At 46.8% G+C, this 25,762-nt stretch overlaps 1 protein-coding gene across 2 annotated transcripts; it reads left to right on the top strand.

Moving 5' to 3' along the window:
* The first annotated feature begins 299 nt into the window (after positions 1 to 299).
* Positions 300 to 12,789, top strand: PSMG1 (proteasome assembly chaperone 1). 2 transcript variants are annotated; one of them, XM_059065289.2, is made up of 7 exons: positions 300 to 565; positions 1,871 to 1,977; positions 2,944 to 3,095; positions 5,648 to 5,710; positions 8,571 to 8,769; positions 9,658 to 9,794; positions 12,583 to 12,789. In XM_059065289.2, the coding sequence occupies exons 1-7, from the start codon at positions 378 to 380 to the stop codon at positions 12,655 to 12,657; spliced, it is 921 nt and encodes a 306-aa protein (XP_058921272.1). In that variant the 5' UTR covers positions 300 to 377; the 3' UTR covers positions 12,658 to 12,789. The 2 variants fall into 2 exon arrangements, with proteins under 2 accessions (XP_058921272.1, XP_058921274.1); XM_059065291.2 differs by lacking the exon at positions 1,871 to 1,977 and having other exon boundaries at positions 382 to 565.
* The last annotated feature ends 12,973 nt before the right edge of the window (positions 12,790 to 25,762 follow it).

The following is a 25,762-nucleotide window of genomic DNA, read 5'->3' as shown; positions in this document are numbered from 1 at the left end:
GGTTTGAAGCCGGGTGCTTAATAAACCAAAGCTCACCCAGTCACTCCTAACGGAGAAGAAAACGGAAACGGGTTGAACGAAGGAAAGGTAACCTGGCCGGTCTCTTCCCGGAGCGCTACAAAGGGGCTGGGGCGGCCGAGCCCCTCCTCTGCCCGTTACCTGCCCGACGGGAGGCCCCGCCCCCCGGCTCGCCTCTCGGTTCTCGCCTCTCTAGCCTGCAGTCATCCGATCTCTCGGTGACCCCGCCGAGCTCAGGCGGCTGAAGAAAAAACGCTCCGCGCTTGCGCCGCCGCAAGGACCGGGACGCACGCGCGGGGGTGGTGCCCAGTGGGAGGGGGCGGTGTGTGGAGGTGCTCAGGGGCGCTTGCGCGGGGCGCATGCGTCGTGCAGTGGAGCCGCAGTTCATCCGGGAGGGTGTGAGGGCGGCTATGGCGGCTACGTTCTTCGGGGAGGTGGTGAGGGCGCCGTGCCGAGCCGGGACGGAGGACGAGGAGGAGGAGGAAGAGGAGGGGAGGAGGGAGACGCCCGAAGACGAGGAGGTCCGGCATCAACTGGCGCGGAAGAGGTGAGGTTTTGGGCGTGCCGTCGTAGACCCGGCCCTGCGGGAGCAGGAGCAGACGCGCAGGCCCAGGGGTCGCGGCTGCTCCGCGCTCGGCATCAGTCCTCCGGAAGCACAGGGGGTCCAGACAGCTCTGGGCGTGCCGGGTGGAGGCGGCTCGCGGGGCCTGCTGCAGGCTCCGTGGAGCCGTCGGATCCTCGCGTCTTTAAAGGCTTCCTTTAACTTTGATGCAGGTGGTTTCCTGCGGGCTTGTTAGGTTTTCCAGCGCTGCAGGGCTGCCTTCCCGCCCCAGGTTTGTCGTGTCTTTGGTTCATGGACATAAGACAGGTCTTTTAGAACTTTCTTCTCCGCTGCACACCTCAGTTAGCATTACGTGTTAGTAGCAGATGGATATGTCTTTTTTAAAAAATGGATTATTTCCAAACACACAGACACTGGAGAAAATAGTAAAGTGACACTTTAAGCCCATCCAGTCCCCTAAGTTCAACGGTTATGAAGATTTTGCTACATTTATTTTATCTTCCTCCACCCCCTAGGTGGGTCCCAGTCACCGTGGCCTTTCACCGCTACAGTTTTCCGAATGCGTCTCAACGATATAGGCATTGTCTTACGTATGCTGTCATCCCCCATAACAATTAATAATACTTTTTGGATACCGTTTAATAGCCAGTCCATGGTCAGATTTATGCAGCTGTCTCAGACGTGACATTTTACAGTGGGGCTTCTGGAAATCAAAATCCTGGCCAGGCCCGCACCTTATATTTAGATGTTTCCTCTTTTGAGCTTCCTTTCGTTTGGAGCAGTCCCCTTCCTTTTTCGCCCTGGCTGAGAGACTGATTGTCCTGCAGGATGTCCCATGCTCTGGATTTGCCTGATTGCTTCCTCTTGGTGTCAGTTATGCAGATGTGTGTCCACCACCTGCACTTCCTGTAAAGGGAAGTTCCTTCTAAGAGGCTTGGTCAGTATTTTGCTGGCACAGATGCCTCGGAGGTGGCATTTGCAGTTTCTTAGTGCACACTGTGCCCAGTTGTCCACTTTTAGCGATGCTGGGATGGACTGATCAGTGGGCCGGCTGGACAGCCGGGTCCCTCTTGCACAGTGTCCTCCAGGAACTTTGCAGCAGGCGGTTTTTACCTGTTAGTTATCGTCGCCTGAATCCATTGTTTCCTTAGGATTATAATTATGTTCTTTATAAAATTAAAGTTTGCATTTTACTTAACACAAAATCATACTTATAGTAGCCTTTTTGTCGTAGTATAGTACTGATTACCTTTAAATTGCTCTCGTTTCGTCTTTCATTTCTTGTGTTAGGGAGGTGCGGCTCCTTGGAAGACAAACAAAAACAACTTTGGAAGTTTCTCTGCTAGAAAAATATCCTTGCTCCAAGTTTATAATTGCTATAGGAAATAATGCAGTAGGTAAGTGCAAGTGCATTAGAGTACACATTTTGTTGAAAGAGCAAAAGCTGAAGTTACTTATTTATTTCCACCATAAAAGATTTCAAATGTCTGTTAACTTTTTAAGAAAAAGTGGTAGCAGAGTAACTTTGTATCTGGGTGAATTCTATCCCTGCTCATGCGGCACTGTCTTTTTGATAAGCGTGAAAAATGAGATTTAGAGGAAATACTGGCTTTGGGAACTTAAGAAGTCAAGGAAACACTGTTTTCAGTATACAGGTTTGCCTTAGGCTTACTGGGCCTGTCGTGGCCAGACTGGAAGGGCAGCGGTGGCATGTGCAACAGGGCCCCCTTGTCACAGTGCTCCTTGTATGTTTTTGAGTTATAACCAACTCCTTTAAAAACGTATGGAGCACTCTAAAAATGACAATGATAATTGCTACATTTCTCAGTACTTGGTTTCTAAGATCTTCACATACATGAATTCATTTGATAGGTTAAAGCCAGAACGGTGCAGAGTGCAGCTAGAACAGCGTGCACACACACACAAGTACACAAACCTGTATCGTTTTAGGGGGTTCACGGGCTTGGAGGAGAGCCTTGGGGAACCCCAGTGAAGATTCCTTGCCCTGTAAGGTACCCGTAGTGCTTGTAGAGCAGTACATGGTAAGTAACTGCTGACTCATTTACGTGATGTTCTCCTGGCCTGAGATTTTCCACAGGGGTGTTACAGTGTGAATCTGGTGAAGTCTGTCAGCAAACCTGTCTTCTCGATTCCTGGCTCCAGTACCACCTGTACTCAGGGTGTGGCCTTTAACTTCTTGAGGCCTCAGTGGGTTTTTCTGCAAATGATGGTGTGCATAAGGTTGATGGTCTTAATGGCTCTTTCAGCTCTAAGATTCTCAAGTAACTTGAATATCTTTTTTATTGAATAGAAAATGCAACTCGCGGAACCAAACACTAACTTATGCAAACTGTTTTTCACAGCATTTTTGTCATCATTCATCATGAATTCAGGAGTCTGGGAAGAAGTTGGTTGTGCTAAACTCTGGAATGAATGGTGTAGGACAGTGGACACGACACACCTGTCCCCCACAGAGGCTTTTTGTGTGTTTTATCACCTAAAATCGAATCCCTCGGTATGTGGGGCCTGACTTGTATGTTTAAGTGGGGTTACTTAGGCATCATTTATGTAGTGTTCCTTTGAATTCTATGTTCCTTTATGTCTCCTTTTGGGCTGAGGAATTCTGCCTGTAGGCAGTGGTAGTAACCACTTTTTTGTCTGGTTCTTGTTTTTTTATTTTATTTTTATTTTTTAAAACGAAAAACAAATTAAAAAATTTTTTTAATTAAAAAAACTTTTTTTATTGAAGCATAATTGGTCAACAATGTTGTCTCCTTTTTGTTTATATAAATGTTAATGTGGCGTGTTGGTAAACTTCTGAGGAAATTCTGAAATAACTTTTTTAGAAACAAACCAGAAACATTAGATATTTAAACTTCGCCCTCCTTCAGAGAATGATTTAAGCTGGCAAAGGTAAACATGGGAAAATGTGTACTTGCTGCGGAAGCAGGGATTTCTGCTATGTCGCTGTATACCCACCCGCTATTCAGCCAACGCTGAGCACAGATGCTTCGTGCATTCTAAATACAACTCTGTTGACCTCAAGCTTTCATCCTCACCTGATTCATCCTGATTTTTTTTTTTTTTTTTTTTTTTTCTTTTGGCCTCTCCCCTCGGCTTTCGGAATCTTAGTTCCCCGACCAGGGATCAAACCCGTGCACCCTGCGGTGGAAGTGCAGAGTCTTAACCACTGGACTGCCAGGGAAGTCCTAATTCATCCTGATTTTTTAAGTTATGAAAGATAACTCTGTAGCTGATGCCTAGTGATTTCATTGGAACCATTTGTCCTAACCCTGTCCTTGGGTTCATTGAGAGAAAGCAGTGTCCCGGGCGGTTTGGGGGGCAGGTCAGGCAGGTCAGGTGGCCAGGCAGGTGATGTCTGTCTGTCTCGCCACCTGCTTGTCTGACAGGGTGCCGCTCCACAGCTGCCGAGCACCTGAACAGAGGCCGGGAGAGGGGATTCAGACGATGCGAGAAGTCAGTAATTCCATAATACTAGGATGTAGGCTTGAACACTATACAATTTGATTTTGTAATACTTATAGTTGGTTTTTGTAATACGGTATCCAAAGTTATTAAAGTTTACATAAGGATTTTTGTAAACATCCAGTATTTATAGGAAATAAGTAATAAGGAAACTAGGCTTTTTTTTTTTTTTTTTTAAAGATTTTTTGATGTGGACCATTTTTAAAGTCTTTGTTGAATTTGTTACAATATTGCGTCTGGTTTATGTTTTGGTTTTTTGGTCCCGAGGAATGTGGGATCTTAGCTCCCTGACCAGGGATCGAACCTGTACACTCTGTGTTGGAAGGCGAAGTCTTAACCACTGGACCACCAGGGAAGTCCCAAAGCACGTTCTCTATCTGATCCTTAGTGGAAAGTTTGCACTCTAGAATACATCATGGAGGTCAAGCAGTAGAAATTTCTGTTACTGCATTTAGTTATACCATTGATTGGTTGGGTGTCTCTTGACTATCCAGAATCTTTGTGTGTAGCGAATTACATATCTAGTCTTTCTCTTCCCCCTATACGTGGGCCCCCTTTTTCCCTCTCGTGCTGCTGCTGCTTTTTTTTTTTGGCCACACCACACTGCATGCGAGATCTTAGTTCCGCCCAACCAGGGATCGAACCCGTGCCCCCGAATTGCAAGTGTGGAGTCTTAACTGCCAGATCACCAGGGAAGTCCTTGTGTTTCATTTTTTCCCACTTGTGTCATTAAGTGTTAGTGTTTCTGGCGATATTTCAATAGAAGACAAAGTTGACTTTTATGGATGCCATCATTCCACAAGCATTAATAATCAGGAATGTCGGGCTTCCCTGGTGGCGCAGTGGTTGAGAGTCTGCCTGCCGATGCAGGGGACACGGGTTCGTGGCCCGGTCCGGGAGGATCCCACGTGCCGCGGAGCGGCTGGGCCCGTGAGCCATGGCCGCTGAGCCTGCGCGTCCGGAGCCTGTGCTCCGCAGTGGGAGAGGCCACAGCAGTGAGAGGCCCGCGTACCGCAAAAAAAAAAAAAAAAAAAAAAAAAAAAATCAGGAATGTCATCCTTTTACAGCATTGTGCATTGCATGTTTTCACTTCAAGCACATGGTCTGGACATGGTTTCTAGAGTAATATCTCCTTCCAGGCATCAGCAGTGTCCTAGGGTGCCGCTGGGCTGAGATGCTGCAGGGCTGCTGTCCTGATAGCGCTTAATGTTTCTGTAACACTTTTTGAGTTCACGGTGTGTGGCACCAACACCCCCCCCGCCCCCCGCCAGGGGCGGCAGGCCTGGTGTCGTCTTTGTTTTACAAAGAGGACTCCGGTAGTACTTACTGATAGTGTCTTTAGGATCTCCCGTGCCAGCCCTCACAGTTGCTCTGTCAATGTGCACTTTTCTCTGGTACTAATTGCCAGTAGTGGCTCGATTCTTAAATTTTAAAGAAAAATAAGTAAGGCAGTAGCAGATTAAGCAAAACAAGTGTTATCCAGAGGTTATGTTGGGGTTCACATGATACGTATATGATGACAGTGTGGCGTGTGTGTAACATTTATTTGACCTGACAGAAAACTTGGGCTTTGATTTTCAGGTTGTGCTCTGTCAGTGTAGTTGCTACGTTGCTGAAGATCAGCAGTATCAGTGGCTGGAAAAGGTAAGAGAGATTCTGGGGTTGCTACTTTATCAAGGTTCAGTATCTTTACACTTACACCTATGTAGTCAGATGTTGAAGCGGGCTAAGTATTTGCTTTTTCCCTTAGAAACATAGTAGGAGTTTGTTATAGAATATAAAGAATAAAAGAACTCATTTGGCAAATGTGATCAGCGATGTGCTAAAGATCGTTGGTCAGAGAAAGATAAGACATAATTGGAACAAGTTACCCCCACGAAATAGAGCAGGGTTGCAGCCGCCGGTGAAAACGGGCCGTGCTGACGATGCTGCCTGGAAGCGCAGGGACGGGAGGTGGGAAACTGGGTTCCTGGGGTTGGCGCTCAGCTGACACTCACACCGGGGTTTCATCCATTTTTCGTAGCATTAGAATGGATCAGTTGAGGCTTCATTTTGTGGGAAAATTGAGCACATGGTATGTGTCCACTAAAACAAATTTTTCAGTGAAGAACTTAGCTAGAAATTTTAGAGAATAATCATGAATTTTGGTAGTTGCAGGTTATTATTTTTTTCTAATTATTTATTTACTTAATTTTGGCTGCTTTGGGTCTTCGTTGCTGTGTGCACTCTCTCTAGTTGCGGCGAGCGGGGGCTCCTCTTCGTTGCAGTGCACGGGCTTCTCATTGCAGTGGCTCCTCCTGTTGCAGAGCACGGGCTCTAGGTGCACGGGCTTCAGTAGTTGTGGCTTGTAGGTTCTAGAGCGCAGGTTCAGTAGTTGTGGCACGCGGGCTTCAGTAGTTGTGGCTCATGGGCTCTGGAGCACAGGCTCAGTAGTTGTGGCGCACGGGCTTAGTTGCTTCGTGGCAGGTGGGATCTTCTTGGACCAGGGCTCGAACCTGTGCCTCCTGCACCGGCAGGCAGGTTCTTAACCACTGTGCCACCAGGGAAGTCCAGTTGGTAGTTGCAGGTTATTTGTAAATGAAATAGCCCTTTTATATACGTCTTTTCAACATTGCAACTTAAATCTTAGGCATATTTTAATGTAGGTATTACAATTAAGTTCATTAGAAATAAAAATTTGGTGTACACCTGCTTTAAACCAGATTGGCATACTTAGAAACATTTATTAAAAGTTATTCAATGCATTTTATTAAATGAGGTATTTTCTAATAAGATCTGTGAATCTTATGGTTGTATATGTGATTTTATGCTGTGTACCTATGTGTATTTTCTAGAGAGAGGGTCCATAGCTTTTACCAGATCTCAGAAGGGTAGGAAACTGCCATATTAATTTGTATTGTTAATTTATGTAGGGCATTTTATTATTTTTGTACTATGGAACAACTTTTCTCTCTCAGACTTGAAAAACTGTAGAATTATGCATTTCCAAAACAATTTTTTAATCAGTATTTTTTCCCCTGGGGATACTCTTTGGGTCCCTCTGCTGTTTGGTTCATGTCAGCTGCATAATCCTGATAATCACACACAGTCCAACAGTTGTCAAGTATTGTGGCTTCAGATGATAAGTATCTTAGCGAGGAGGATAAATCAGGCCTTGTGAGTAATGTTAAATGGGACGTATCTGCTGACAGATGTATGTGGTGTTAAGTTTTGTGTTTGTTTATAAAGCTACACTATCATTAAAGTAGCCCTATAAATCACTTACGGCACATAATATAAAATCTTCAGTTCCCTTTGCTAGTTGAAGTAGCCATTTTGTTCTCTTCATAAAATATTTTCAAACAAGGTGCAATGACCTAAAATCTACTCTTTTTTTTTTTCCTTAAAAGATAGCTGCTTTTTTTTTTTTTTTCTTACATCACCAAAGATTTTAAAAGCTGGAAGCATCCCTGGAAATCCATGAAATACCAACTTAGGTGGACATTGAGGTCTTGAGCGATTGAAACTTAGTCTACAGTTGAAATAAATTTAAAAGCGAATTTAAGAATCGTTTGCACTGATAAAAACACTGTTATGAGTGCAACTTGCAAGTGATGTTCTTAGAAACATCCTTAATGGAGTGTTCTTGAACCTATTATATTAGTGAAAGGATCACTTCCTGTTGCTGATACAATACTCGTCTAAGTGGAGCGTTCTTAGAGATACCTGTGTTAGAAGAGATCTTGATCACGTCACTTTTTCCGGTAGAGGATGGGTGTCACTCTCATGCACTTCTATTCAGTGTAACACTGTTCTCAACACTGATTGCAAGCAGTGATCTTAGAAACAGAACAAACTGGAACAAACCGAAAAGAATAATTTGCAGGCGTCTGTGGAGGGCGGGAGAGGGCGTAAGGAGCAGCTGCTCATAGTTGAGCGACTGCCTTACCTGCCGTGGCATCCCTGGCTGTTACAGCAGGTGCCCTGCCTCCTTTGTTCCTGACTTCATTTAATCCAGATCACACCTCCCTCAGTCCTTAGTTCACAGGTGAGGAAGGTAACTTGGAGAAGGTTACCCAACTAGAAAGTGACAGAATTAAGATCAGACCCAGGGGCTTCCCTGGTGGCGCAGCGGTTGAGAGTCCTTCTGCCGATGCAGGGGACACGGGTTCGTGCCCCGGTCCAGGAGGATCCCACATGCTGCGGAGCGGCTGGGCCCGTGAGCCATGGCCGCTGAGCCTGCGCGTCCGGAGCCTGTGCTCCGCAGCGGGAGAGGCCACGGCAGTGAGAGGCCCGCGTACTGCAAAAAAAAAAAGATCAGACCCAGGTGAGGGCACAGCAAAGCATGGGTTTTGTTTTTCCATGGACAGTTCCACCCCTGCAAGGTGCGTGTGTGTGTGTGTGTGTGTGTGTGTGTGTGTGTGTGTGTGTATATGAATGGTGTAGATAAACAACTAGAGGGATGCTTCTGTTCTGTCACGAAGTTATATATATATATTTTAATTTGAAATCAATTTTGTGCTAGGTTTTTGGCTCTTGTCCAAGGAAGAATATGCAAGTAACTATTCTTACATGTCGACATGTTACTGACTATAAAACTTCAGAATCTACCAGCAGTCTTCATACTCCTTTCCTGAAAGCCCTAAAAACACAGAATTTCAGAGAGCCTCCTTGCTGTTCACTGCTAGAACAACCAAATATCGTACATGACCTTCCTGCAGCAGGTGGTATTACAGTGCATAACATTCACATTTTATCTTGTTATTGCTTTATTCATAGTTAATAGTTGGACTAGAAGGGATCTTTTTGAGGTAGTTTGTTAATGATGCTTGATACCATTGTATTGTTGTTTGTCCTCACTGATTGCTCTAGTTGCTGGTATATTCTGTTTGGTTTGAGTGTTGAAACTTTCCAGACACACAGTTGTGTGAGAGCAGCTCAGAGTTCTTAACTGTTAGCTTCAGAGTTGCCGTTTCTTTTTGGTCTTTGATAACTCATCATGCAAGCCAGTGTTAGATGTAAATTGTTGGTGTATGAGAAGTTGGTAAAGTATGTTTTAATTGTCAGAGTAGAAGCTTCAGATATTGAATTTTGGTAGTTGCTTCAATAGTTTATTTTTTATTCCTGTTATCAGTTCTACCCTAACATCATATCAAATTATGATTGTCACTTTTTAGTGGCTAATATGTTATAATATATAATTCAGTGTTATTTGTTAATAAATAAAAGGTTTTTAAATTTAAATGATAAGTTTACTAGAATAAATGGCTAAATATTTTACATTATGCATTGTATATTATTTACATTTAATTTACTTTAGTGTAGTCAGCAAAATTTTAATCTTGTGTCTTAGCTAACCCAGATGTGTCTCAGTAGTATGTTCAGAAAATGCAAAATAAACGTATTTGTAAAAGCAAGAGATAACTTACGAAAATAAATTGGCTTTGAAAGAAAATGTGCATTATAATTGGTTCAGAATGTCAGTAAATGCTTTGATTAAGAGAGGCAACAGAGATGACTATTTTTTAAAGCAGCCTTTATGAGTTAGAGGTATTTAATTTCAAAATCATATAACAGAAAACTTAAGTGTTTTTCTTCTTGTATATTCATAGTTCTGAGTTATTGTCAAGTATGGAAAATCTCTGCAATTCTGTACTTATGTTATACTGATGTGATGAAATTAGACCTAATCACAGTTGAAGCTTTTAAGCCTGTACTTTCTTCCAGAAGCTTGAGAAGTTTGGTTAAGGTAAGGTTTTCTCTCATTGACTTAATAGCTGAGTTATTATAATGAACTTAGTAACAAACATAAATGTATGGTATCAGTGTGAAACCCAAGCAGCACGTAGAGATCCTTTTTTCTCCACAGAAAGAGAAAAGTGTTGATCTGGCAGTTTGAATTTGATTGTTACATGTTCTTCTAGGTATACTTCTGTAACTTGGAGAATGTTTTGTTCATGTTTTGTCAGGATAGATCAGTGCTTTAAATCCCAGATGTTTGTGTGGAAAGATGTTTTCACTATTCAAGAAGTTTCTGTAACTAATTAATTTGGAAGGTGTAATTTTTGAGAAGGCATTTTTGAACACAGTATGGATCAAATTATCGTCATGTTTATTCACTTAATTTTGCATGGACTAGATGAGACAAATCTGTTCCCTGTTCCCAGTCTGGATATATCTGTGGGCTCCTTTCCCAGAAAAATACATATGGGAACATGTATAGAAAAGTTTTGCCAGTAATTTCAGGTAGGTTAGGAACTCTGATCCTCTCCCTAAGAGATTAGCTGAAAGTCTGTGGACTCCTGGTTTAAGAACTTCTTCCTTAAAGGGAAGAGCTTATAACAACATTGTTCCAAGTTGGAAGCCTTGTTTTATTCTAGAAAATGGCCATTAGTATTAGGGCAGCTTTTCTTGTAAGTTCTGTTGGCATCATCTCATTTCATAGCTCTCATAAATTAGTTAGATTGTCAACTCCCTGGGAACGTTTTCCCTTTTGGTGTCCCCAGATCATCCTGAATATGACGTGTAGAAGGCCCTCAACCAGGTGTTGAATTAGTAAGAGTGAAACTGTAGCTTAGTATAATTCAAGTATATCTTTCAGATGAGCTAGAGTCAGGGATAATCTTTCAGACAAATTGAGTTAGTCTGTATTTAGCATCTCCTTCCGAGGATATAGTAACTAATAGTGCTGCTTGCGTCTGTAGTTAACCGATTGGCTCTTCCCACTTCATTGAGAGCAGGGGTCGTGGCTGTTGTGTCTCCTCTGGGCGCTTTCACTGGAGCATCTTTGCCACAGACGTCGTGGCCGCAAGCATGTTCACTGCAGAAATTTTCATCACATAACTTATTGTCTGAAAGGCAGTTGCCATAAAAGATAAAATAACGAAAAATAAAAGAGGGACATTAAAAAGGACATAGTGAAACATGAGAAAGGAATAACAAATTTAGAATGATTTTACTGCAAAATACAAAATATTTGAATACATTTAAAATGTATGTAGATTTATGGTGGTACTGTGCAAATAACAGATTCTGTGGGTTGTACCTAAACTCTTGTCTTCCAAGTTGTACATACATGTGAGCATACATGTGTATGCACAAACACGTATACATATATGTGCATGCACGTGCGCACACACACACACACACACATACATACAGATATATATAGGCTTGTTGATTTGTCTCTTCTTTCAGCATTGCACCTTTTCTTTTTCACCAAAATTTCTTCCTTCATTCATAGAGGTATCAGTTTCCAAGCCTGGGATGCATATGTGTGACCTGAGCCTCCTTACCTGCCTTGTGAAGCCTTTTCTGCACTGTTTGTTCTTGGCCTGTTGTCACATGTCCACTGGTGGACGTTCTAAGTAGTATGGGAAATGTGCACTCCACTCTGCACCTTCACATCACCGAAGGATTTGGGGACTGGTGTGTTATACCGTCTTCCAGTGTAGTACACGAGCTGGCTTTATCCTCTCCTATTTCGCACTTCCCCTAAGTTTCGTCACCGTGTTTTCTGTCCAGTCGATGTGCGTAGTCGCCGCGACCCCCCCGTGTTAAGACTCCAGGTCTGCTCTCGTCACCCGGCACACGCCATCGTGAGGGCCAAGACTTAAGTGACTTAGAGAGAGTCCTGTGTCAGCAGAGAGACCCAGAATGTCGGCCAGTTGTTCAGTCTTTTGTAGCAGGGTTGCTGTGCGGCCAGTTAGCCCCGCGGGGCGCATATAGCAGAGGGGAGCCGGAGGCCTCAGCGGGAGGGCCGGGCGGGTTCTGCTCGTGCGGTCGGTGCCGAGGGCACAGTGCTCCAGGAGCAAATGCACTCATTCTCAGACTTGCAGGTCATCTGCCTTGGGGGGTTTAAGTCAGCTTCCAGGGCCCAAAAATATTCTTTGGAGAGGAAATTTAATTAACTTTTTTGAAGGGGCTCTTTGAAGGGTGCTGTTTTCTTAGCGGCCAGATACAGTCGTCCTGGCTTAGGTCATCGCTTCTGTCCTCCTCAGAGTGGTATTTGGTCAACAAAATGGCATTCTCTTGCGCGCCTGCCGCGTGGACCCCGCGGTGCTGGGCGGTCCACAGCCCGCAGGTGGCGCAGGCGGCCGCCGTGCCAGGTGCCAGCCCGGGCGGGGGGATGGGGGCGAGGCCGAGCCGAGGAGAGGCCCCACGGGGAGGGTGGCCCTGCAGCTGGACTGGAAGGGTGGGTGAGTCCCGGGGGAGGAGCGTGCAGAGGGAGGCGGCACGAGCACGAAGTTGGCAAGTTCAGGGTGCGTTTGAGGAGAGCGGTGGGGAGCGTGGTGTTGGGGTGCAGACGGCGTGAGCTCGGGGGGCCAAGCAGAGAGTCGTGCCTGTCTGAGGGCCTGAGGCTCCCGGGGGGCCTGAGGTCCCGGTAGAGCTTCGGGCGGGGGGCGGGGGCACACGCTCGATGTCGCGTCTGCTGAGCGAGGAGGTGAGGGGCGGGGCCTGTCACGTTCGGCGCCCTTCTCTGCTCCTGACTGAATGCTCAGCCTCACTATATGAACGCCTTTTTTCTCTCCTTCCAGAATATTCCCCAGAGCACAGAGATACTGAAGAAATTGATGACAACAAATGAGATTCAGAGTAACATTTACACATGATTCCAGAGATTGTTTTGTAGAGTGTATTACCCATCCATTCCTATAAGGGTGCGGCGTGCGCTGTTTTGTAGTTTACTTTTTTTCAGGGGGGTATTTTGAGGATGTTAACAGAATAAACTTATTTTAAATTCATTGTAGTTTTTGTTCCTTTTTTATGGTGGTACTTACTGTTCAACCTGAAATAAGCCAGACTTTTTTCTTTATCCACTAGGTGGGAGTATTGTTTTGTTTGAATATTTTAAGGTACTAGAGTTAAATTGTTAAAAAGCTACAAATAGCGACAGGTTTTACAATATGGAAAAATATATACTTTGGTGCAAAAATTCTGTATGAAACCTGAAAGTTGATGATCTATTGGTGATTCTTATTATTTGGAAAGGTTCTATTTTATGAGTTCTTCAGTTGTTGTTTTTTGTTTGTTTTGTGAATAAAAATCAAAGTTATATATTTACTCCAAGTGAAACCAAAAAAATGTGTGTTTCCTCACTTTCAGTAATATCTCACAGTAGCCTCTTTATGCAGACTTTCTGGGCTCTTTTGCAAGGTTAATGTGTTGATGTCCCCAGCTCTACTGCAGTAGAGTATTACACTAGATTGTGACTAGATCGTGAGCTCCCAGGAGCCACACTGCTTCACAGACCCACAAACTAAACTGGAACCTGCATCAGTGAAGCTAAATTTTAAGATGGTGGAGTGGAGAAGTGCTTCTTATGTCTTCTTCCTTTCCTCCTGTTTCTGTTGAGTCATTGATACGTTATAGGTTTAGACGGCTTTTACCCATTTCTGTCTTCTAGATTCAGTGTATTGTTGCTGCTGCTTGGAGGTGGGAAGGGGAGACTCTGTTGGCTCCCCGAGTAAGCTTGGGTTCTCTCGTAGTCAAGTGCTGCGAGGCTTACGCGCAGCACACGTGAATGTGCTCGGGTGATAGAAACTGAAATATTTTCCTTCTTGCAAGAACGTATGTATCCATTCAGCACTGCGTTTGTAGAGCCGTCAGGTAACACTGGGTTCTGGCCCCAGCTGGAGCTGGAGTCTTTTTCTGCCCTGAAGGTTAGTGTGGAAAGTAAGGAAGGTCCATCCTGGAATGAACCTATGTCCAGATCTCAGGGCAGCTCTTACAGGCTGGTGACCTCAGGCAGATGCCTTCAAGCAGGGCAGATGCCCAGTTTCCTCATCTGTAAACTGCAGGTAGAACTAGATAGCAGGGACGTCCCCGGTGGCGCAGCGGTTAGGACCCTGCTCCCAATGCAGGGGGCCTGGGTTCGATCCCTGGTCAGGCAACTAGATCCCACACGCCCGCCGCAACTAAGAACTGGCACAGCCGAAAAAAAAAAAAAAACTAGAAATCAAAGTTTAATGAATTAATGTAAATGTGCAGAGTCATTGTTACTTCCCTCGAGTCTCAGGTTTTCATCTGCCTGATGAGGAGGATTCTCTCTGCTTACATTGTTGGGTGGTTGTAAGAATAAAAATATAAAAATGCTTTTGATGAACAGTAGAGTGGTATTTACACACACACACACACACACACACACACGTGCGTACACACATCCCGAAGATGCAGACCTCGTGGTGCAGCCAGGAAGAGGCCGTTTCCTTCTCAGCATTCCTCCCACCAATCTGAGAACCACAGTTCTTGGCGATGTAGAGTGGCCAGGAGTGGAGTAGTTGGAAAAGTTTCATCAAGAGTGATCCTGGGAAAACCATAAAAACAGATCACCGTGGGTTGGTGGTCTCTCATTAATTTTGGTGAAGAAAGAACCACAGGCGGCCTCAGCTATCCAGGAATAAGCCTCCGCAATAAGCAGCAGGTGGCAGCTGCGGGAGATGGGTCACCAGTGCAGCAGAGGGGACCGTAGTGAAAAGCTAGATACCGGAGACTTGGTGTAGGAAGTGCGGGTCCACAGCCCCGAGTGGGGGGCGCGGGAGGTGTCGGGGGAGGACTCGGAGCCCGCGGACTTGGGAGGTCGCCTTTTCCGGGCAAACGTCGGGCCTGGGTAGGGTTCCCATTCAAAGGGGAGTAGCCGAAACACCATACGTGGGCCCCATGAAGAGAACTGGTGATGTAAAGGATAGGAAACTGCCTTAAAAATACAGAAGAGCGGGTTTCCCTGGTGGCGCAGCGGTTGAGAGTCCGCCTGCCGATGCAGGGGACGCGGGTTCGTGCCCCGGTCCGGGAGGATCCCACGTGCCGCGGAGCGGCTGGGCCCGTGAGCCGTGGCCGCTGCGCCTGCGCGTCCGGAGCCTGTGCTCCGCAACGGGAGAGGCCACGGTGGTGAGAGGCCAGCGTACCGCAAAAAAAAAAAAACAACAAAAAACAGAAGAGCATTCTATTGAAAACTATAGAAAACGGCTATTTTTTAAAACTCAGGGACTTTGGATTTTTCTGAAAGAATGAGGATGTATGAGATGAAGCTAGCTGAAAGGAAAATTTAAGAACTGCATAGAAGACTTTGAAAGAGACAAAACTTTAACTTTAGAACTAAAATCGGTATCGTACGGAAGTAAAGGGCAGAAGGAGTGCAGTATGTAATCTGAAGTGTATATACTGTCACCTGTAAATTAGAGTGTATCATACAGAAGAGCCGTTATGCTGGAGACTAAGCTGAGGTGGCATCCTTAGCTGCTGGAGGACAGAAGTGGAAAGGTAACACAAGGTGGCACAAGGTAGCTTGCCTGCAACATGTAGGTAGTGTTCTGGCGGAGGGATCAGACCAAGACAGTAGTGAATGACAAAGAACAGAGATTTTTCCAAAGTGAAGCAAGGCTCTGAGTCTGTAAATTAAAAGAGCCCCACCGGTGCCAAGAACGAAGACATAAAAAGCTAGATGTACTGAACCTAAAGGCCCAAGTGCCGGGCAGGTAAGGACAAAATGATAACTTGTCCACTAGCTGTTCCTGCCTAATACCCTTGAACCTGGAGACCGAATGCAGCCACTGTCCGTTTCTCGAGGCTGCAGGTTGGAAGTGTGGCCCTGCTCAGATGGTCTTGGCTTCTGCATCTGCGGTCCGGCGTCTGATGTGAGGTGACTGGGTCCTGGCTGCTCTGGGATGGCCTCGGCTGGTGTGGTTTGGCTTTCTTCCATGTGTCACTCCTGTTCCCCCAGCAGACAAGCCTTGGGTCCGGGCTGTCTAGGCATTTCTCATGGTGATTACAGAGCAGCAAGAGCGGGCACAGAAATTAGCGTGTGTGCTTCTTCAAGTTTCTGTGTCACGTTTGCTGTAACCCCCATGGTCACGTCCAGACAGTATGGGGGAGGGGGGCACCGCCAGGAGGTGTGGATGGGGCGGGGACGAGGGGGCGTGAGAAGTTGGCGCCGTTACTTTTGCCTGGTCTGCCCCCTGACCACGGTTATTCACGCCCCTTGCACGTGCAAAATATTTGCATCCCAGTCCTAGGACACCCAGCGTCTCATCCAGTATCCGGCTTGAAGTCTAGAATCTTGTAACCTAGATCAGGTCTAGATGCATCTTCTACAGAAACCAGCAAACTAAAACGACAAGGTGTCTGTTCTCTACACACCCAGTGCACAGCGGTGAGACAGGGACAGGCCATCTGCAGGAAGTGCTTCCATTTGAGATGGCGAAGACTAGGACATAGACCGTAGGCATTGGTCTGTACCAACTCTGAAATTCCGCTGGGCAAATAGTGCCCAGCTCCCCTCCCCTGGGAGTGAGAAGTGTTCCTTGACGAGGCCCAGTCTCTGTCCTCTGGCAGAACCTCTTCAGTCTCATTCTCAGCCTTTATTCTAAGCCTTCATCTCATGCCTTGTCTGCTCTCTAAGAAATGACCTTTGTTAGCAGCTCTGTAGCTTTCTGATTCATAGAAAGATGAGTGCCTGAACTACAACACCCTTAAAACATTGTGGGCTTTCTATGTGTCTTTTTTTTTGGCCGCGCCACACACTTTGCGGGATCTTAGTTCCCTGACCAGGGATCGAACCCGTGTCCCCTGCAGTGGAAGCGTGGAGTCCTAGCCACGAATTCCCTCTATGTATATAATCGTAGTTCGCTCCATGCTCCAAACATCACACTGTCAAGAACTGAGAAGGGTCAGGGATTTTGCTGACTTGCAAACTTACAGGTAAGCCTGCCACAATTTCCTGGATCCTGGTATAGACTTGAGACCCTGGGTTAGAGACAAAGGACCGTATTACAGCACAGCATGAAGCCTGTGCTTCTTGTTTGTATCCGTTTCACCTGCCCCCCTCAAGTCCTGCAAGGATGATGCAGAACCATCCAGGTGGATACTGTGATCGCAGCGGGTCTGCGTCACCACTGAGGACCCTCAGGCTTAGGGAATCCAGATCTTTTGTGATGGACAGCAAGCAAACCTGTCTCTTCTCTGTAGGAAACATTATTTCACTGGACATGAAGCAGATTTGCCCTTTGCTCCAGGAGACACCATCTCTATCTTCCAAGACTGTCTGCTCTACAAACAGCCTCAAAAAGATAGCATCTCTGCTCTTAACAAGTGCAGAGATGTGAGACTTCTCTCCCAATAATATTCACTCCTCGTATCTACACCGCCCCTCCAGCCACTGAGCAATCGGACCCATAGGATTTGCTAACAGCTTGGATGGATGGAGGAGCCGGGGTGAAGCCCAGGTCTGTGTTCGGAGCACCTAGTAGAGTGGAATTACATCAGCCGAGGCGGGGATGCTTGCAGGCTAAGGAGAGAAGCCCAGTGTGGTTCTGGGTATAAGTTTGAGGTGTCAGCGGGACGTTCAGGTGGAGGTGTTGAGTTGGACACCGCCTGGGGTTTGGGAGACAGGTCCCGGCTGGCGGCTAAGGATGGGAGTCATCGGCAAAGTGCCTTGGGGCTGGGTGAGATCACCAGGCAATGTGTACAAGGGACTGAGGTTTGAGCCCCGGGGCCCTGCAGTGTCAGGGGTCAGGGAGATCCCAGGAGACCGAGAAGGGCCTCCGGTAAAGGAGGATGGAGCTGGGAGACCATGGTTTCCTGGGAGCCTGTGAAGAAGGTGCTTGAAGCAGGAAGGACTGTTACCTGGGCTTCATGCTGAAGACACATCAAGGAAAATGAGGTCAGATTTCTCAGTGTGGTGGTTGGTTGAATGAGTTACATAGTCCTTACTTTGCACAGAGATTAATAAAGGGTAACAGATAATAATTGTTCTGAGGTTTAGGATTTGTGGATCACGAATGTGAATGGTGGTGGTTTCTGGAGAAAAGTAAACAGCAGAACGTACACAAACGATGACTTCTAATTCTGATTTCTCCCTTTTCAGTGCAATGGAGACTCACTTGTGAGTTGTAAAGTTTCACGATCTTCATTTGGGCAGAGGAGAGGGCAGAGAGAAGGGGAAGGTGTGAGAAAGATGAAAAGGGAAAGGGAAGGGGAGCTGAGCGCCTCCAGAGCGGCCTGGAATTCTGGGTTCTTAAGGAAGTGGGGTGAGTGATGCAGCTTGGATTCCCCTTCGGGACTTTCCAGGTAAATCAGGGGTCAAGAACAACTCGGATGCGGCTTGATCGAGAGCCTCCAATAGCAGGAGGAGCTCAGTGTGCATATGCCATGCCGCCCACGTCTGTGCAGCTCCTGGGCTAATCATCCAACTGTAGAATGTCTCGGTGCCGCTAATCCAGCCTGCGGTCCACGCCCTCCCATTAAACACGGCTGCCACAGCCATTCCGCAATGTGAGCACTGTGCCCAGCTCCCCGTCTCATGACCTGTTTAACAAAGCACTGCCTGACGCTGCGTAAATACACTCCGTTACGACCACAAATAGGAGCCCTGTCTCGGCATAATCTGCAAATTATATTTTATAATGTGCGAACTCCCACGGCAATGTCGCTCTTCATTAGTGCCTCAGGAAAGCAGAGAAGGGGAGACGAAAGTCACATCATGTTGATGACAGTTAACGTGTCTGGCAAAGGCGATCCTGAGTTCCCTGCAGATTTATCTGGGCCGTCCTGGCTTTTCCTCCAGCGGAGCCAAGAGAGGGGCTGGGAGGGGATGGTTTCCAGCGAAGCCAGGTCAGTGTTGTTCCTTGTGGGAAATGATAACTTCCAGCCAGGAACGTCAGACTTGCTTATTTAGGAAAACGATGAACAGAATGAACTAACCCCCCCCCCCCCCCCCGCTTTTCTCCATCCTCGGTGCCATTTTGGAGATGCGTCCACTCCTCTTCCTCCTGAATTCCCTCCTAAAAAGAAGCTACTGCGATTAACCAGAGGAGAGCGGGGTCTGATGCTTGTTAAATCCTCACGCTGTACGTGACGTTGCCTAGGCAGGGCTATGTTTGCCATTTCATAGCATTCTTTTTGTTGCTGTTGTTGTTTTGTATGTGTGTGTCTCTGTCTCTTTTTTTTTTTTTTCCCACACCGTGCGGTGTGTTCCCTGACCAGGGATGGAACCTGCACCCCCTGCATTGGAAGCACGGAGTCTTAACCACTGGACTGCCAGGGAAGTCCCTTGTTTCTTTTTTTAAAAAAAATTTATTGGAATATATTGATAGTTGATTTACAATGTTGTGTTAGTTTCAGGTGGGCAGCACAGTAATTCATATCTCTATATCTCTTCTTTTTTAGATCCTTTCCATTATAGGTTATTACAAGATATTGAGCAGAGTTCCCTGTGCTCTACAGTAGGTCCTTGTTGGTTCTCTATTTTGTATATAGTAGTGTGTATCTGTTAATCCCAAACTCCTAAGTTATCCCTTCCCTGATATCATATCCCTCTTGAAACAGGCCTAGGAAGAGCCCAGTTGACAATGCAAATGAGTTGAGTAGAACAGCCTCGGGCCCTGGTAAGGAGTGGATTCCATGCTGCCAACCCGCCCTGCCCGGGGCTGGGGAGGCGAGGTCCCCGGGCCTCACGGCTGGAACCACCCAGCAGACCGGAAACCCTGCCGCCACGGAGCCTGGGCTCCACCTTGCTGGGAGGGAAAGGGTCCAGAAGAGCCAGGCTCCTAGCCTCGGCAGCTCGCTCTCAGCCACGGCTGGGGCACTTGGACGCCGGGTGGCAGCCTTCGGGCAGGCCAGGGTGACACGGGGCAAGGCCGCCCAGTGGTGGCCTCTCCAAGCGCTGCCCGAGGGTTCCCGTCACAGGCGCCTGCCTGCGGGCCACGTGCTCGGAGCTCAGGGCCTGGCTCTCCTGATGTTCCTCCCTGGTCCGAGCACAGCAGTCTCTGTAGGAACCCGTTTCCTGCTGCAACAGTTTGAAAAGCGTGGGTAGTTGGCTGGGCAGACGGAGCGAGGGTCCGAGTCTCAGGTCCTAGTGGAAAGGGAATTAGAGGCCGTGTGGGCTGTGGCTCAGACACTGCCAGGCTGAGGATGTCCGCAGGTGTTTAGTGAAGGGGAAGCTACACCGCCAATCAGAGACCTGGCAGCAGAGCTGGGCTCTCGACGGCAAAAGGCTATTTGGAAGCCCGTCCGGTGGGCATGTCGACTCCTGCGACGAGACTGTTGGGGCCCAGCCAGGAGCGGCCGAAGTGCCAGGGTGGCCGTCCCAGGGCTTGTCTACCCACCACCTCGAGTCTGAATCCAGACGGCATCACCCGCTAGGCCTGGCCGTAGACCTGACGGCCAACGTTGAGTGCCACAGACGGCCTGCCGAGACCGAGCCTGCCTTCAGGCCTGGCCGGCCAGGCTGGCTTCTGGGCTCGCCCATGGAGAGGTGGGGTTTCTCTCTGCTCCCAGGATGGCTCCAACTTTGAGAGGCCCCAGGAGGAGCCGATACCCCGGCTGCCCTGTCCTCGAGGTGCAGGCCAGGCCTAGGCCTCTGACCCCCGGCCTCCGAGTTCCCCATGGAGGTCTTGCTCCAGTGAACGTTCTGGATGGTGCGTGTCTCCACCGGGTCAAGCCCGGGCCTTTGATGCTTATAACAGAACAACGCGCTTTTCGGGTTGCCATGTGGCCGCCAGACTTCTGAGCGTGGCCGGCGATTACTCAGAAATCCTGCACACGTTCTCCAGCGGCTGGAGTGCTGGATTTAAACACATATTAATAACGGAGCCATCTGCTTTGTCTCTTAATATTAAAATGGGAGATTGTTCATAGATTCACATCTCTACATTGTGAAACCGATATTAAACATGACTGCTACCAAAATAGCTCAAAGCATATTTATTTCAAAGGAAGCAGGGCAATTTACATCGGAATCCTCCCATTCACAGTGAACTTTAAAGGCATCCTGAGAAAAGGATAAAAAGCCCTGCAGTTATGGCTGCAAGTTCACAGAAATGGTTGGACTTTAAACGGATGCAGTCTCTTTTATTTAAAAAATTTCAAATGTTATTTATAATCACAAAAGGATTTCTGCTTTTGGACTCATGATCTGGTTAGAGTTTTGACTCAATCTTGCTTCTCTTTCTCTCCCTGGGATGCTGTCCTTCCATCAGCAAACGTGGTTACTTCTGCCCTGTTTTGGAACTCGCCAGCCTTCTTTCAGTCTCGCTGTTCCTTGAAGCTCCCACACGCTCTCTTGTCCTCTGCCCTCTGGCGCTTCTGGAGCAATAGTCTGTCGAGGTGCCCGATGCAGTCAGACTACCTAGCTGACCAGGTTCAGCGCCTCCTAAATATCCAGTCGCCTCTTAGACGAGCCTCATCGGAGAGAATCGGGTCTCAGGTAAGCAGAAGCCTCGTTGTATCGCCTCGCTGGTCTCCTCCTCAGCCTGGGCACCTCCATGTCCCCTCCCCCACCCACATCGGCATGGACGTGGGAGCCCCGTTTTTCTTTTTTTTTTTTGAAGTTGGCTTTAATTTTATTTTTTAAATTAATTTTTATTGCAGTAGAGTTGCTTTACAATGTTGTGTTAGTTTCTGCCGTACAGCAAAGTGACTCAGCTCTACGTGTACATATGTCCCCCCTTTTTCGGATTTCCTTCCCATTTAAGTCACCGCAGAGCACTGAGTAGAGTTCTCTCCTCTATACATGGTATCAATAGTGTATATATGTCAACCCCAATCTCCCAATTCACCCCACCCCTGCCCCTTGCCCCCTTGGTATCCAATGTTTGTTCTTCACGTCTGTGCCTCTGTTTCTGCTTTGCAGATGAGGTCATCTGTACCATTTTTCTAGATTCCACATATATGCATTAATATACAATATTTGTTTTTCCTCTTTCTGACTTACTTCAGTCTGTATGACAGACTCCAGGTCCATCCACGTCTCTGCAAATGACACAATTTCATTCCTTTTTATGGCTGAGTGATATTCCGTTGTATGTATGTACCACGTCTTCTTTATCCATTCGTCTGTTGATGGACATTTAGGTTGCTTCCATGTCCCGGCTATTGTAAATAGTGCTGCAATGAACATTGGGGCGCACGTATCTTTTCGAATTACAGTTTTCTCCAGATATACGCCCAGGAGTGGGACTGCAGGATCATATGGTAGCCCTATTTTTAGTTTTGAAAGGAACCTCCATACTGTTCTCCATAGTGGCTGCACCGGTTTACATTCCCACCAACAGTGTATGTGAAGAAGGTTCTTTTTTCTGTGGGAGCCCTTTGTTTATCAGATACACTCCAAATATCTGGTCCCCTTGCAGGCTCCTGAATGGCCTAGATCTACCTTATCTTTCTCACCTTATCACCCCCGTTCTTCAAAACTCAACGACATGCCGCGTTTTCCAAAAGCCGCCCCCAGCTGCTCAGTCGAAAGCCGTCTGTTCTGCTCCTGGATGTTTGCAGAGCCCCACGGCATGTATGACTGTCTGCCTAGAAACGGAGCTGTCTGTGTGGACCTCACCGCCAGGGAAGACCTGGGAGGGTGAGGGCAGGATGCTCTGGGAGGATTTTGGAGAACTCATGGGCAGGAGCAGAGATGTCTGTGAAAGTGCAAGGGTGAGAACAGAAATATCAGAACACACTTGGTAAGTGCAGGGCAGCTTTGAAATGGAGGAAGGTCACATGCATGTGTGTGTACTGCATGGGTCCGCTTATACACAGATATTTTCAATAAATGTATTGTAAATTAAAGTGTATTTTAATTTACAGCTCTTTAAGTGTGGGGAAAAGTCTGTTCGTTAGAGATCACAAGGTGTGGAATAAAAAGAACTAGGGTTTTTATTGAAATATAGTTAATATACAATATTTTGTTAGTTTCAGGTATACTACATAATGATCTGACATTTGCATATACTGTGAAATGATCACAATAAGTTTAGTAACCTGTCCCCACACAAAATTATTACAGTATTATTCACAATACTCCTTATGCTGTGTATAACATTCTCATGGCTTATTTATTTTATGTGTTTTTTCTTTTTTTTTTTTTTTTTTTTTTTTTTCTGTATGCGGGCCTCTCACTGCTGTGGCCTCTCCCGTTGCGGAGCACAGGCTCCGGACGCGCAGGCCCAGCGGCCATGGCTCACGGGCTTAGTTGCTCCGCGGCACGTGGGATCTTCCCGGACCAGGGCACGAACCCGCGTCCCCTGCATCGGCAGGCGGATTCTCAACCACTGCGCCACCAGGGAAGCCCTATGTGTTTTTTCTTTTAACTTTTAATTGAAGTATAGTTGATTTACAATATTATTATTAGTTTCAGGTGCACAACATAGTGATTCAAAATTTTTATAGATTATACTGCATTTAAAGTCATAAAATATTGGCTATATTCCCTGTGCTGTACCATATACCCTTGTAGCTTATTTATTTTATACGTAGTAGTTTGTACCTCTTACTCCCCTGCACCTCTCTTGCCCCCCGCTTCCCTCTCCTCACTGGTAACCACTGGTTTGTCCTCTACATCTGTGAGTCTGTTTCTATTTTGTTATATTCATTTGTTTGCTTTATTTTTTAGATTCCACATATAAATGATAACATACAGCATTTATCTTTCTCTGTCTGACTTATGTCACTAAGCATAATACCTTCCAGGTCCATCCATGTTGTTGCAAGTGGCAGAATTTCATTCTTTTTTATGGCTGAGTAATATTCCATTGTATGTGGGGTGTGTGTGTGTGTGTGTGTGTGTGTGTGTGTGTGTGTGTGTGTGTGTATAAGAGTTTCCTCCAGATGTATGCCCAGGAGTGGGATTGCACTAATATATATATATAATGTATATATACACATATCTATCTACCACATCTTCTTTATCCATTCATCTGTTGTTGGACACTTAGGTTGCTTCCATATCTTGGCTGTTGTAAATAATGCTGCTGTGAACATTGCGATGCATGTGTCTTTTTGAAAAAAAAAATTAAAAATCTGGGCACTAAAACTGTGATCCTCAGCCTTTTAATGGTCATAGCACAATTAAAAAAAAAAAAAGAGCTAGGGTTTGATTGTATCCAGACTGCTTCCACTTCCTGCCTTCGGGTGAGGCATTTATCAATTCCTTAGTTTCTGAGGATGAGAGGCCAGTATTGGCGTTTTCAATGGCATGGGGGATGCAAGGTAACCCATAACCCCCAAGTCGTGCAAGGGTCAACGTATACGTGAGCAGTGGGTGCGAATCTCTGCCCAAACCCTAGTGGTTATACAAGTGCTTTCCTTTTCTGTGGCTGGACTTGAATTTCTCTTTTAGGCCCACATTCCACCAGCAACAGGACCTGAACATCCATCAGTTCAGAGGTGGCTCCTTCCCTGGGGTGTGTCTCCACCTGGGGGCCTCGGGAAGGTGTCACACTGGCTAGAAACTGCCGCACCTGCTGGGGCATCCAGGGGCCAGGAGGGCTGTTTCAGGGCGGCTTCTGGACGCCACAGAGGGGAATTCCTTCTCCATGTTGGGGGGCCCACCCTGTTCCTTTTGGCGGTCACTTGTAAGCGTGTCTGGTACCAATTCTGGGTTTGAGTGCTGGGCTGGGACCTACCTAGGGAAGGCTCCCTCTGCCCTGCGGCCCTGGCTTTGGAAGTCAGGTGCACACAGGGACCCCAGTGACATCCAAGCTCACCATCTTCCCCTCCGCATACAGACCCCCTGTGATCTCATCTCTGGGCCCAGGAAGGACCAGCTTGGACTGATCTTATAATGCCTTCTCTCTCTTAGGCCAAGACTTCACTTAAAAAAAAAAAAAATATTTATTCTGGCTGAGCTGCGCGGCTTGCGGGATCTTAGTTCCCCGACTAGGGATCGAACCCGCGGCCCTTGCAGTGGAAGCACTGAGTCCTAACCACTGGACCGCCTGGGAAGTCCCAAGACCTCACATTTTAGAACTCAAGACGCCACAGCTTGACTCCTGTTCTCTGAGCTCTGCCGTGTCATCCATTCTCTGAGGCACAAAGCAGGGGGTGCTGGAGGGAGGCCGGGGTGCAGGGATTTACGAGGAAAACACACCTGAGTCAAACTGCAAAAAACTGTGGGCACAAAAGAGAATATTTGCTTAAATTTTAGAACTGTTTTTGGGTGGTGGGGATTTGGTAGTTTTTTGTTTTTTACTTAAATTTTTTTTCAACATTGAACATGAATTACTTTTATAACTAGGGGGAAAAAAACCCAAACCAATGACTTATAAAAAAAGACCCACTCTGTTTCATTCTTAAACATGTCTGGTTTGGATCTCATTTCAGTGTGTGTGTTCAGGATGCCCAGTAAAAAATTTTTTTAATATGCTTTTTTTTAAAAAGAATTTTTGTTTGCATTGGGTCTTTGTTGCTGCGTGTGGGCTTTCTCTAGTTGCGGCGAGTGGGGGCTACTCTTTGCTGTGGTGCGTGGGCTTCTCATTGCGGTGGCTTCTCTTGCTGCAGGGCACGGGCTGTAGGCACATGGGCTTCAGTCGTTGTGGCGCACGGACTTAGTTGCTCCGCGGCATGTGGGATCCTCCCAGACCAGGGCTCGAACCCGTGTCCCCCTTCATTGGCAGGCGGATTCTTAACCACTGCGCCACCAGGGAAGCCCATGCCCAGCAGCTCTTGTTTAATCTTCGTAAGGACCCAAGTTAAAGCACTAATTCCAAACCTTGTCCTCTCCCTCTGTCCACCATTCAGCATGTTCTTACTTCCAGGTGCTTGGGATGCAGCAACGGGCAAGGTGGACAGTTTCTGTCCTCACAGAGTTTGTGGCCCTTAAGGGACTGACTTGATGGATGCATGGATCTGACCCCCAGATTCCCAGTTCCGAACAAGCAAACACAGGGACAGCCCCACATGCAGACGTTTTCCTCACAAAGCTAACTTTTATCTAGGCTATTACATGTTACA

The sequence above is a fragment of the Kogia breviceps genome, chromosome 5, assembly GCF_026419965.1.
Source record: "Kogia breviceps isolate mKogBre1 chromosome 5, mKogBre1 haplotype 1, whole genome shotgun sequence".
NCBI classification, from domain to species: Eukaryota; Metazoa; Chordata; class Mammalia; order Artiodactyla; family Physeteridae; genus Kogia; species Kogia breviceps.
This window is presented reverse-complemented; position numbering and strand designations above follow the sequence as displayed.